General features: G+C 37.1%; 1 protein-coding gene across 2 annotated transcripts in view; it reads right to left on the reverse strand.

The window, feature by feature from the left end:
* ANK2 (ankyrin 2) overlaps positions 1-13,373 on the reverse strand; it is a 308,584-nt gene that overhangs the window by 10,104 nt on the left and 285,107 nt on the right. For both annotated transcript variants that reach the window (XM_044681396.1, XM_044681395.1), the window contains 5 exons: positions 11,184-11,469; positions 5,067-5,358; positions 1,212-1,304; positions 657-740; positions 361-525 (listed from right to left, as the gene is read on the reverse strand). In XM_044681396.1, coding sequence (XP_044537331.1) covers positions 361-525; positions 657-740; positions 1,212-1,304; positions 5,067-5,358; positions 11,184-11,469 — 920 coding nt within the window. The remainder of the gene's footprint in view (positions 1-360; positions 526-656; positions 741-1,211; positions 1,305-5,066; positions 5,359-11,183; positions 11,470-13,373) is intronic.

Here is a 13,373-nt window from a genome sequence, read left to right on the forward strand (position 1 = left end):
GCATAATTCCCTTAGGCTGTTTACCCAGTGGACTCTATATTCCTGGTGATTCCATTCCAATTGGTTCTTCCATTTCTGCTCTCTCAGGCTATGGCATGAATGGAGGATGGAAACCAAAGATCAAGATCAGATGATGGAAAAATGAGATCAGATCTCCCTAGGTTCCTTACAGTAATACACAAAATGATTCCTCTCAAACAGCATGAAAGATCAAATAGTGTACTCAAGCCAAAAAGCTACAGGAAAGACAAGCACCAGTCTCAATGAATCCTCTTCCCCAGGACCCTCCATCTCCTCTGATTTATCTTATCTCTTCCTCCATGTATTGAGTTATCTCTGGAGGCCCCGAGAGATGCTCACCTCTGACTGTTCACTGTCACTCTTCAGCACCACACGCTTTATAACCTTGGAATAACCATCTCCTTCCTCAATGTTCACCGGCTCCTGTAGTGTTCCACACATAGTAACATCTTCTTTTTCTATGCCTTCTGGGGATATGTACCGCCTAATGACCTTTCTCGTAACCTGTAATTATCATTGTCATGTTTGCATCTCAATTTTGCCTTAAAATATCAGAGTATGGATAGTTGTTTTTTTTTTTTTTAAGAGGAGAAAAGGTATTGAAAGCCCAAATTATAAGGTAAGAACAATCATACCTTCTTCACTACAGTGTGTCCATGTTCATCGGTGTATTCTTCTTCTGTTACAGTTTCTGGTGGTATTTCAGGCATATCATCTCCCTAAATAGTCAAGAGAAGCATTGTCATATGGTGTTCATTTCAGATAAATTACTCCTAAGTGCTTAAAAATAAAACAAAATAACAAAGGAGTTGAGAAGCATTGCCGAGATGCAAAAACCTGTAAGTAGTTTAGTTATAATTTTTTTAAAAAACCAAGAGCATGCGAAAGAAAAATCTAAGTTAGAGGAAATGAACAAAAACACACAGCCCATAAGATGGGTGACTTTGAAGATACCAGCTCTTACTGGTCCTCTGTCATATGACTTTAGGGAAATAGGTTAGAATTGCAGGAACCACTATATTTCTTTCCAAACAAAACTTGTTAGCAAAATGGGATCCATTTTCAAATGGCCATGCATTATTCAGGGAGCGTGCTAAATAAACCCTCACTGCCACAGGGCGACGGGTCTTGCTCAGAGGGTCACCTGGACAAAGCTGTCCTGGCTCGTGCAATAATTTCGTAGCTTGTACCTGAATTATCACTCGGCGACGAACAACCCTGGTGGTTACCATAGCATCCTCATCTGAGCTGACATCCAGCTCACCTAATTCCTTGGTGAGCTCCTAGTGGAAGCAGGGAAGCAGGTCCTTGTTTAATATGCTAAATACTATTTAATTCCTGGTTTCTGCCTGAGTTCATACTAGCTTTTGAAAGGGTCTATAAAATGGTGTGATTATATTTCTTTTCTTGGGAGAAAAAAAAGTCTGCTAAGAACCATCAAGTGATGATTTCTCGTTTGAACTGAAACATTCAAAAGAAGGTGCAGCCCTATAGATGAATGTTGCTCCCAGGAAGAATGTGGGTTTTGGTAATGGCAACTGAAAAATGCCATCTGGAATCAAACTATTACTTGAAGGTTCTTATGGCATCATCTGTTACAATCTGGCAAGAGTAAATGACAGATTGCTTTATTTCTGGGCTACTTTTTCATATATATGTGATTGGATGAAAGCCTATAAGCAAAATGATATAATTAATGTTTCTATTGGGTCAGCTACATGTAAGCTGAAAATCACTAATTTAATGAATAAATGTCAGCTATGGGTAGTATGCCAGGGCCGGTTTGGCAGAGTTGTTAGAAATTTTTAGTGGCATTTTTTCATTTTTCTGAATACATGAGGGTATAGTTCCATTTGTAGGGGTCTCAGGACTAGCATTGACTCTAAAGTTTTCTGAGCTACTCCCACTGAATTTCCTTCCTTCCTTCCTTCCTTCCTTCCTTCCTTCCTTCCTTCCTTCCTTCTTTTTTTCCTTCCTTCCTTGCTTCCTTCCTCACTTCCTTCCTCGCTTCCTTCCTTCCTTTCTTTCTTCCTTCTTTTTTTTTCTTTAAGAAGGCAGGTTTGGGGGCAGTTAGGTATCTCAACAGATAAAGAGCCAAGCCTGGAGGTCCTGAGTTCCAATTTGACCTCATCTACTTCCTATCTGTGTAACCCTAGGCAAGTCACTTAACCCCAATTGCCTAGACCAGTGATTCCCAAAGTGGCCGCCACTGCCCCGTGGTGGGTGCTGCAGCAATCCAAGGAAGCGGTGATGGCCATAGTTGTATTTATCTTTCCTATTAATTGCTATTAAAATTTAAAAAAAAATTAATTTCTAGGGGGCTAAGTAATATTTTTTTCTGGAAAGGGGGCGGTAGGCCAAAACAAGTTTGGGAACCACTGGCCTAGACCTTACCACCCTTTTGCCGTGGAATCCATACTTAGTATTGATTCTAAGATAGAAGGAAAAGATTTTTTAAAAAGGGAAAAAGGAGTTTGCCTAGATTCTTTTCTCCAATTGAAAAATTAAGCTTATATAAATTCCATGGGTCATTTGTGTCTACTATTGAGCCCCATCAGCAAAAATGGGAATTACATAATTGTGGTGATATAGGGATCTCTTGGTGTTCATTATACCCCAGAACCATACATTTGGGGCTGTGATGGGCACTGAAAGTCATCTAGACCAAATGATGTTTTTACAGATAAGGAATCTGAAGGCCAGATAATTTAAATGACTTGTGGCAGAACACACAGGGAATTAGACAACAGAGCTGAAATTTCAAGTATAGTCCTCTGAGTCTATTTAAATTATTCTTTGCATCAATGAAAACACATTATCTCCCTTAATGGAATGTTTTAAAAATAAAGATAAGCTTGAACTCTATAATGACTTAATATCAATAAAAATAAGACCTGGGAACCACTATACTCAGGAATCATGCCTTCAGAGAGGTTATTATGCTAGTGAAAGAAAGAATGGGCTTTGGAGTCAGACTCCTGGAGTTCAAATAACGTCAAACTCTCAACTTCCTTCCCTGATTCTCAGTTCCCTCACATGTAAAACAAGGGATTGGTTACTAAAATTTCTTCCATCTCCAATTTGGTGTTTAGATGATTTATAATCCCATCTCAGGTCACTGATAGTGACAAGCAGAGGGTAGCAGAGCACCTTCCCCCCTGCCTAAGCATCTTTTAAGTTCCTTAAGGGTGCAGAGATTGTCTTTTTCGCTTGTATTTGTAATTCTAGAACTTAGCCCAGTGCTTGGTACATGGTAAGCATACCATAAAGCCATGTAGACTGTTGTAGGCAATAATCATTTACCTAGACCACCAAATCCCAAAACCAGAATTATTTTTGTTTTAAAAGTCTTTATTTTATCTGTTTATTTTTTATACTCTGGGTAATCCCTATTCATTCATAGGAAGTAGGGGTGTTTTGAGATTGAGATATTATATCAGAGTTCCCTGAGAAATAAATAATCATCAATTGACGGTTTCACAAATAGAAGAAAAAAACCAGTACTGGAAAAACTGCCTGTCCCCTTGGTGCCCACATAAATGAATAAGGATTTCAATTTCCTAATCACTGTTGGGACCTCTGAGGAAATGTAGCTCTACTAGATTTTTCCCACTATGCTGGAGCCTCAATGCTTGTTGTGGTTGTTGAATCATTTTCAGTCACATCTGACTCTTCCTGACCCTATTTGGGGTTTTCCTACCAAAGGTACTAAAGTGGTTTGCCATTTCCTTCTCCAATTCATTTTTACAGATAAGGAACTGAGAGTCAAGTGACTTACTTAGGGTCACACAGTAAGTGTGTTGGAGGCTAGATCTGAACTCATGAAGGTGAGTCTCCCTTATTTCAAGCCCAGTGCTCTATTCATTGTGGCACCCTGCTACACACGCAAAGCATTCTGAGGACCAATTATGCATCCTCTACATGACTTTTTTTTAGGGAGTCTGTTCTGATTTAGAGATGAAAAAGTAAGGTTTATAATTTAAGGAAAATGACCAGGGTCTATTTATCCTGGTATCTACCCTCTTATTCATTCTTCTCTTAATGGAAGTCCCATAACCCTTTCTTAAAATTAGACTCATGGAACTAGGATTAGAAATGCCTAGCCATATTGGGAACATACTTCAAGTTGACATTTAGAAATTAGAGTAACTTGTAAAATTCAGATGTTCTTCATTCATTCTTATGGGATTCAGTATGAAAGATAAATTCTATGAATGACTGTAGTTTTCCAAACCCAGAGACTCAGGCTCAGAACTGAATTCCTTGGGAATATTCTCTTTATATAGAATTTTCCTTAGGAAACTATCTTCAACAATACAAAGTATCCTAATTATTAATGCCTAATTATTAGTAAAATAATGAAGATGATTTCACACTAATTATGAAAAATGAAGTTGATAATCTTTTTTATGAAGGAGAATAATTGCTGGCCTTGGTTATTGTAAGACCTACTGGTCCAAATGTGAAATCAAAGACTTTTTTTTTAAATATAGAGACAAAATTTAGGGCATTATCTCTGTATTTAAGATCTGGAAAGGGCCTTTTAAATCATCACCTAAAACTATACATTTTGTAGATGAAGAGATTACTGATCATAAAGCTTGAACTGCCTGGTTGCACAATTAGATAGAATAAAGACCTCAGTCAATCACTGGGGACTGAAGACCTGGTACTAGATGCAATGAATAAATTTGTAGAATTATCATGATCAGTGAAGATCTTTCAGTGAAGGCCAAAAGACCACTTGTTTGGGCCGTTAAAGAAAGCTTGGGTTATTTCAACTCTGTTTCTACCAAACCATTTACTTGGATCCCTCCTAACACCAAGAGATTCTACAGTTCTAAATGCATTAGTTCTAAAAAAAACTAAAAGCTATCAACCATTTCCCTTGTTCCTTGGTTTAAATTGAATTAGAAAATCTTGGTTATGTAAAATAACACTTTCAGATAGAAAAGGGAAATTTCCAGATGAAGGAAATAGTTCTCTTCCATTGTTGAATTTTATTATCGTTTTTCTTAAGATAGAGGAAAGAGGAATCCTGTTACCTTTTCAAAAGATTCCTCTTCAAATTTCTCAAATTTCTGTGGTTGGTCATCAGCTGACTCTACAATCACAAGACTACTTCTCCTTGGAGAAGAACTGGCTTCCTTATTTAATGGGAGCTCTTCAGGCTCTTGGACAATGGGAGATTCTCCTTGATCACTGGATGTTGGGGTATGGAGGTAGAGCCTCTCTTCTTCAGAAGTTGCAGTAATTTCTTCGGGTGTTTTGCTAAGAGAACCAGACACTTGGACAACTTTTCTTGCTTCTTCCTGTTCAGTTCCTGGAGTGGTGACACTGAAACAAAGAAGAAAAGGAGACTAACTAGGTGGCTCTAGCTTATTCCATTGAGTCACCCAGCTGCCTCCATATACAGATTCCGAAGCATAACCTAATCTTTCCTTAATGACTCAATCACCGTTGAGAATTAGTTATTACACAATGCCATTGCACAATGATGTCTTCAGTATAGACTGAATACTGTGTCACTACTTGCCTATGTATTAAATGGTCCCATTCTATTGTGAATGTTACAGATATAGATATCTGCTATAATCTTCTTTTCTACTGCTCTCAAACAATCAATAAGAAACTGCTAAGTGCTTACTGTATACTGGGCACTGGGTTAAGTGCTGGAGATACAAAGGCAAAACTGTTCTGTACCCCAGGAAACAAAAAGACAATAGGAGGTAGACTTTCATAAAACCGGGAGTGGAAAATGAACAAGATTCAAATAGGAAAAAGGAAAGGGCTATTTGAGGACAGGGTGACATGAGTAAAGAGTTAGAGTTAGAAATTTTTATAGCACATCTTGAGAACATAGAGTTTTTGTTGGTGTTTATAGAGAAATAAAATCAGATCCTCTATTCACTCTCTTACCTAAGCACTTACTTTGGTATTTAATCACATATTTGCTTTGTTGGTTTTCCCAACTGAACTATATATTTTTGGAAGGCAGGCATGGTATATTATAACTCTTTAGTATTCCACTCAGCACCCAGAATAGTATTATACACACAGTACAATCAATCAACAAGCATTTATTAGGTTCTTGTTATGTGAGACACCATGTTTGGCATTAGGAATCCAAAGATGAAAACTGAGTAGTCTCTGCCCTTGTGGAACTTATGTTCTATTGAGGAAAATGTTTACATATAGAAGTTTATACTGTGAAATATATTTAAAAATTCAAGATAATAGTGACAAATAAGTGAAGGCTTCATTGTGCATATTATGCCTAATTTTTTAATGAGTCATTCTAGAAAGTATAAACTTTTGTATGTATGCATAGTATCTTTTCTAAAATGGGGAAAATATAAGAATATAGTAAAAATGGGATGTGAAGTCAGAATTATCCTCTTAATCATTTCCACTCCCATGTTATATCCATTCAGGGAAGAAATTGAAGTTGGCTGAATGTGAAAAACAAAACAAAACACTAGATATAAAATCAGAAGACTTGGATTTGAATGCAGGTTCAGCTATTTTTTTACTAGGACTTTGGGTAAATCATGTTCTTTCCTATGGATTTCAGTTTTGTCATCTGTAAAATGAAGATTTTGGATGACTTCTAAGTCTCATTCCAATTTTACATTCTACAATTCTTTGACAAGTAGGTTGATGTGGCTTCAATAAGGTGACTTAAAAGTTTAATCTGGGAACTAAAAAGGCCAGGAGTAAAATACCAAATATATCTATACACAGTAGTCCCTCCTCCCCAAATTGTTTCCCTGGCTTTTACTTTCCAAAATCTCAGTTAGCCATGGATATTCCAAGAGAAAGAGGGAGGTAGTAGGTAGACTATATGAGAAAGGAGACCTGTACAAAGGAGACCTCTTCAAGGACAAAAGGGGGCCAGACTGAACACAGGTGAGGTGGCAAGCAGGTAGCTGGGTAGGCAGAATGAGGCAAAGGTCTCCTCTCTCTGTGCCAGACATCCAAAAGGGGCAGTAGCAGCAGAGGTGGCCTGTGCATTGGTTCTATTTTTACTTGGAAGATTATGTTTTTAGGGGGTTTTTTTGAGTGTGTGTGATGGGTGGGAGGCTGTGGAGATCAAGCTCAGGGGCAGGAGCAGGAAGAAATAGCACAGAATTATATATTAAAATTAATATAGGTGTTAGAAGTTGAAACAAGAACTGTCCATAGTTTCAGGCACTTAACTAGGGGGGTGGGGGTGGAGAGTTTGAAATGTATGCCCCATGGATAAGGGGGGGGGGACTACTGGACAGTACTGTATAATAATGTACAATATTCTTAATTATTACAATATTTAAAATTGATAGTCTCTTACTCCATGTTTAATTTATCAATTATTACCCATTATGTGTGTACAAGAAAATCATGTTCTATATGGGGTTAGCAGGTGTTCACAGTTTCAGCTATCTGTGGTAGCTTATCCACTATAGATGTGGGGGTTCTACTATGGTCTTGTTTTTAGTATCATCTGAACATCTAATGTACCATACTAATTCTCTAAGACTGCTGCATCAAAAGTTCTACCACCGACAGAGAGTACAGCAATTCAAGCACAAGTTTTCAAGTGCTGTCCCATTTCATGTTATTCTTAGTTTGATTATTATAGCTAAAGATTTTACATTTTGGTTATTTAATTCTATTCCCACCTCTGAGTAATTATAAAATGCTTCAGAATGCCCATCTGCCTTTCTTCTTAGTTTCCTTTTCTGTTCTTCCTTTTTTCCCCTTTCTCTTTATTTCCACATCCAAAATGGCAGATATGGGCACAGTTAATACTGAGAAGAAAGAATATCCTAGTACCTTCTTTTTCCTCCCTTTATTTTTTTTTGATTATTTGATTTGCTTATGAGAATCAAAATAATGTGGTACAATGACATAGGTATATATGCTGACTATTAAAATATCTGTTGGGCTAATTTCAGATATGGAAAATTACTGTTTTCATTTTAGAGGAGCTCCCTGATTAACTTGATGAGTTTACAGGATAGTGAGCCTTTTATTCACCATTTCTAAAGAGCTGTATTGGTTGGCCCAATGAGTTGGAGTCATCCCCTTTGTTCTGGCCTACAAAAGGTGGTGGTAGTGGGGTTAGTTGTAAAATTAGTCTTTTTGATTCTTTTTTGGAAAAAAATGGAAAGTATCAGAGGTATGATTGGAACGAGATTTGGAGGTCAGGAGTCAAGAAGCTTACGTATATTCATAGCAATACCCTAATATACATTCCTAGGATGCCTGCTTTGAGGGAGAGGCACATGGATGTCATGTGCTCTTAACTAAAGACCTGAAGGAAGAATTCCGGAATCTGAGCTTCCTAGGAAGAAGGGGGGATTTTCCAAACACTTGTGAACTTATAGAGAATTATAAAATCCAACCTTCTAAAACAGAAGGAGCAAGGTTGATTTTATTTTTATTCAAAGTAAAGGAAGGAGATGGGAAGAAGTTATTGTGAGACAGATACTGAACTCATTGAGGAAGAAAAGAGAATGTGCTAGAAATCTACAGATTGTAGCCACCAGAATTTGGATTGTGTAAAAAAGTTGTATATTATGATCCTCAAAGGAGAATCTCTGACCAGAAGAGGGTGGAAGGGAAGGAAAGGAAAAAGAAGGCAGGTATTGGGGGGAAGATTGGCAGTGGTGGAAGGTAGAGTTAAGGGTGGGCCATATTGATAAAAGACGAGCAGGGGAGCTTCTGGCTGGTGGGATTTCAATCTATAGGGTACTCAAATCAATGAGATCACGTGTCATTTGAAATATGAAATGTATGTTTCTGGGAATCAGAATTGCTTTCATTGAAGCTATACCTATATAATTTTTGTAGAATGCTTTGCCAACTTTAAAATAATAATGCTAGTGATTATTATTATTGTAGCTTTCTTAAAAGACATTACTGGTCCTATTCATGGTACAACAGAAAAGATATTAAGGAGCTTGACAAAGAAGAGCTAGCACTAATCCTAGGACCTGATCCTTTGTCTTCAATTTATTATTTATGTGAGAGCTATCCATGACTCCTCAAATTTAGAGCAAGGAGAAAGGGGCACATTGTGATGTGTATAGCCCATAATCCCTATGGAATGGAAACCTTGCCTCAACCTGGCTGAACATATATCATTGGTTTTTGTTTTCCTTTAAGACTCAGCTCAAGAATGCTCTCCCTCCTCCTACCTACTGATCTCTTAGGCTTCCTTTTAAGTTGCAATTAAAATCCCATTTTATTGGAAGCCTTCCTCAACTTCTCTTAATTCTAGTACCTTCTCTCTGTTAAGTGTTTCCTGTTTATCCTGTACATAGATTGCTTTGTATTTTCTCCCTCATTAGATTGTAAACTCTTTGAGAGAAGAAGCTGTCTTGCCTTTTTTTTTCTATTCCCAGCACTTAGCACATTGCCTGGCACAAAGGAGACAATTGTTATATACATATAATATAACAATTGTCTATATTGTTATATACATATAACATATAACATATAACAATTGCATATATATATACCAGTTCCTGGTAACTCCTTCAGTTCTCTAAGGCTATCTTCCATCTACTCTGTACTAATCTTCTTTGCTCCAATTTATAGGTAGGATGTCTCTTCCATTAGAATGTAAGTTTCCCTTCTGAGGGACTTATGGTAAAGAATGGTACCCACATTCAGAGGAAGAACTGCAGGAGTGGAAACACAGAAGAAAATCAACTGCTAGAATACAGGGGTTGAGGCAGACATGATTGGGGATCTTGATTTGAAACTACCACACCAATGCAATGATCAACAATTTGGAAATAGGTCTTAATCAATGACACATGTTAAAACCAGTGGAAATGTGCATCGGCCAGAGGTGGGGGGGGAGGGGCGAGGGGTGAAGGGGAAAGTAGGAGCATGAATCATGTAACCATGTTAACTTTTCTAAAAAATGAATAAATATTAAATAAATATTAAAAAAAGAATGTAAGTTCCCTGAAGACAGCAACTATTTTTTCCCTTTTTTCTTTGTATCTCTAGGACTTGTACAGCACCTAGAACATAAGAGATAATTCATAAATGTTTTTTGAATGTCTAAGGACTTAATAAAGGCTTGCCAATGGATTGGCTAATTGATAAACTATTGTGTAAGGTGGATACAGACCCTAAAATAAGAAACTAAAGTTGATACATGTTTTAGCTTATTCTCTCTTAAAAATATATGACTACAAACTCATAGCCTGGGGATAAATCAGCTTTGGCAAGAACAAAGGTAATGGAAACAATTTGTGGTGCTAGATAAATATTGGTTCAGACAGGTCTTTCAAGAGAATGTTTCCAATATACCAGAGGTTTACCTCTCATTATATTAATCTTGACTTAATATTTAATGTTAATATTTAATAGTTCTTTTTTCAGCCTGGGTCCTGTTGAGAGGAGCAATCCTAAGGGAGAAAGACTCTACCACTGCCACTTCTTTCCCAACACTGATGGGCAAGTAAACAAACCCAAAAGCCTAGGGAATGGTAACACCCTATGAATAAACAGATTTTGCTTATGACTATTTAAACAAGAAACAATTCTTGCTGACTGAGGAGGACACATTCAGAACTGCTAAAAATTCAGAAAAGTTGATTTTTACCACCAAAGTCTCTGATACTGTCAAATGGCTCCTTATCAAAATTTTTTCAGGTAAAATAACATAAAGAGGTATTACTGTCTGCCTTCTTTCCCACTGAACCCTAAGTAATGTGAGAAACTTTCATTTGATTTCCAGCTGGAACTTTGTATGTGTGTTGCCTCTTCCAATAGAATATGAGCTCCTTGAGAACAGAGGTTGTCTTACTTCTGTATTTTCAACCCCAGGATCTAGCATGGTGCTTTATAGATAAGCAATGGGACCCAATAGAACCCTGACCAGTTCATCTGGTCATTCATGTCTTTGACAAAGTCTTTTATGCCACTCTTTATTAAAAAAGTCAAAAGGTTGTAGTTTACTATGCCTTCCCCACATCTCCATGCATCCTAAACTACTCTTTGGGCCACCTTTAATTTTGATTGTTTAGAAATAACAGAGTTCTAAAGTGTAAGTCTGATTTTGTCACCCCCACTCAAAGTCCAATGGCTCCCTTTATCAAGATAGTTCTATAAGTTCATTTCTAAAAATTGTGCTTAATAAACTTTTTCTTGATACTTACAAATATTCTTGCTGGTGGTCGACAGATGACTCTTCTATTAAATCTTCAAATTTCCCTGAGAACTCAGTTTGCACTCCTTCTTTGTGAGTCTGTTGAGTAAGCTCTTCCACTGTCAAGTCTCCCTCAGTTTTAGGGATACCATCCTGAAAGGAAGAATAGCCAACAGAAATGTCCTCTTCAGAGACAATGGGAGGATGGTCAGATGATGGCTCTTGCTCTTTAGAAACAGCTTGCTCTCCTTTCTTGTGCTGTGGGGTGCACATCTCTTCCTGCAGTACTGAAAACCCTATGAATAAGAAAAGAAACTGAGTTACTGAACTTAGAAATGGCAGTTTCTACACAGCATGACTAAGGTTTCTCTAAAGTGGTTCAATGATTAAATTTACATAAAAATACTAAGCATCTGTGTGTAGAACACAGTGTTGAGTGCATGGAGATCCAAACTTTAAATAAGGTACATCCTGACCTCACAGAACTTCTGCCAAAAGAACAGATTCCCAAATAATTATAGTTCCAAATATATGTGTGCATCAGTTACACAGTGCTTTTTATTTTCATCCCTAAAATGTTACATGAAATCCAAGCACTAGAGGAGGTAGTATTCCAGTTGGACTTTAAATAATGAGTAGAAGTTCCCTTTATATAGAGCCAAAGAAACTGCAGGGCTTGGTAAACTGCATGGAGATGGGAAAATGAGGCACATGCAGGGGATGGCAAGTAGTCCAATTTGTCTAGATTATAGAGTAGATGGAGGATTGTAGTATGAGTTGATAGAAGTAAGGTAATACCAGATTGGAAGTGATTGTCTTCTTAACAGTAGACAAAATTGTACAAAACTAAAACCATGGCGGGCAGCTAGCTGTGTGATCCTGGGCAAGTCACTTAATCCCAATTGCCTAGCCCTCACCACTACTCTTCCTTGGCACCAATACTTAGTATTGATTTTAAAATAGAAGTTAAGGATTAAAAAAAAAGTAATACTATGAGAAAAGCTTATCATTTACCTTTAACTAGCACACAGTACAGCAAAAATCAAGAATATAATTAAATGTGTGCTATTATAACTGATATTTGATTACAATAACACATCCTGGTCATGAGTGCTCACTTGGTGTATGTTCATAAACCATAACTGGCTTTCCACAGTTCTTTTTTTTTTTTAGTAGAAATCCTTCTCTCACTAAAGATGTAAGAGTATAGAAGTCACTGATGACACAATCCCACTGTTGACAGCATGGGAGCTTTGGCTGTTATAGATTCTGACCTGACTGTCTACCTTTTCCTTAGAAAGCCTTGTTCCATATCACCCTATCATCTACCCTATGTTCCCATTCTCCCACCTCACTGTCCAGCCCAGGGGCTCATTATGAGACCTGAACTTAGTGTGGACACCCAATCAGCTCTGCCCCTACTGCAATACAGAACTCCAGAGCTCAGGGATTACAGAATTACTCCTTGTTTGTATACAACTTTAAAAGAAAAAAAATCCCACTACATCTGTCTCTGCCCTGTCCTTATAGTGCTTACTTAAGCTCTATAGTAGTAATGTGATAAAGGTTTTATCAAGTTACCCCAACAACATCCCAACATAGTACACCTCCAGCTCTATTCAATTATTATACAAATGTTTGTCATTACCCACAAGGGTGACTGAATAAAAGTTAGGGGAAAGCACAACCAAGATTCATTACTACCAGAGAGGGGGGGAATGAAAAGATAAAGCTTCTCATTGAGTTTATTCTTTTTCTTGATAGTTTATTATAATTATATTCATTTTTGAAAGAGAGAACATTGTAACATCATAAAAGAAAATCACACTAGACAGCATTATCATGGACATTCTAAACATATAATTGTCTCAAATCAGCAGGGAGTCTTCCAGCTCTTTTGACATTAAGCTTTTCAGAATAAGTTATTATTTTAATGGATCAGTGATTTGTACACAGCATCCAAGTAGATTATTAAGACTTCCTTGCATTCTCATTCTATAAATTCTTCTCCATACCATTCTGTAATCTCTCTGGAATAAATCTTTTAAAACTATATTATGAACTTAAAAAATCAAAAATAAACACAAGTACAAAGAAAAGAGAATTGTGTATGAAATCATTAACTCCTTTGTCATCATTGTTTTCCCCAATATCTCTTCAACTTTCCTTCTAAGACAGCAATCTCATATAATAAATAATA

The sequence above is a fragment of the Gracilinanus agilis genome, chromosome 6 (assembly GCF_016433145.1).
Source record: "Gracilinanus agilis isolate LMUSP501 chromosome 6, AgileGrace, whole genome shotgun sequence".
Taxonomy (NCBI): domain Eukaryota; kingdom Metazoa; phylum Chordata; class Mammalia; order Didelphimorphia; family Didelphidae; genus Gracilinanus; species Gracilinanus agilis.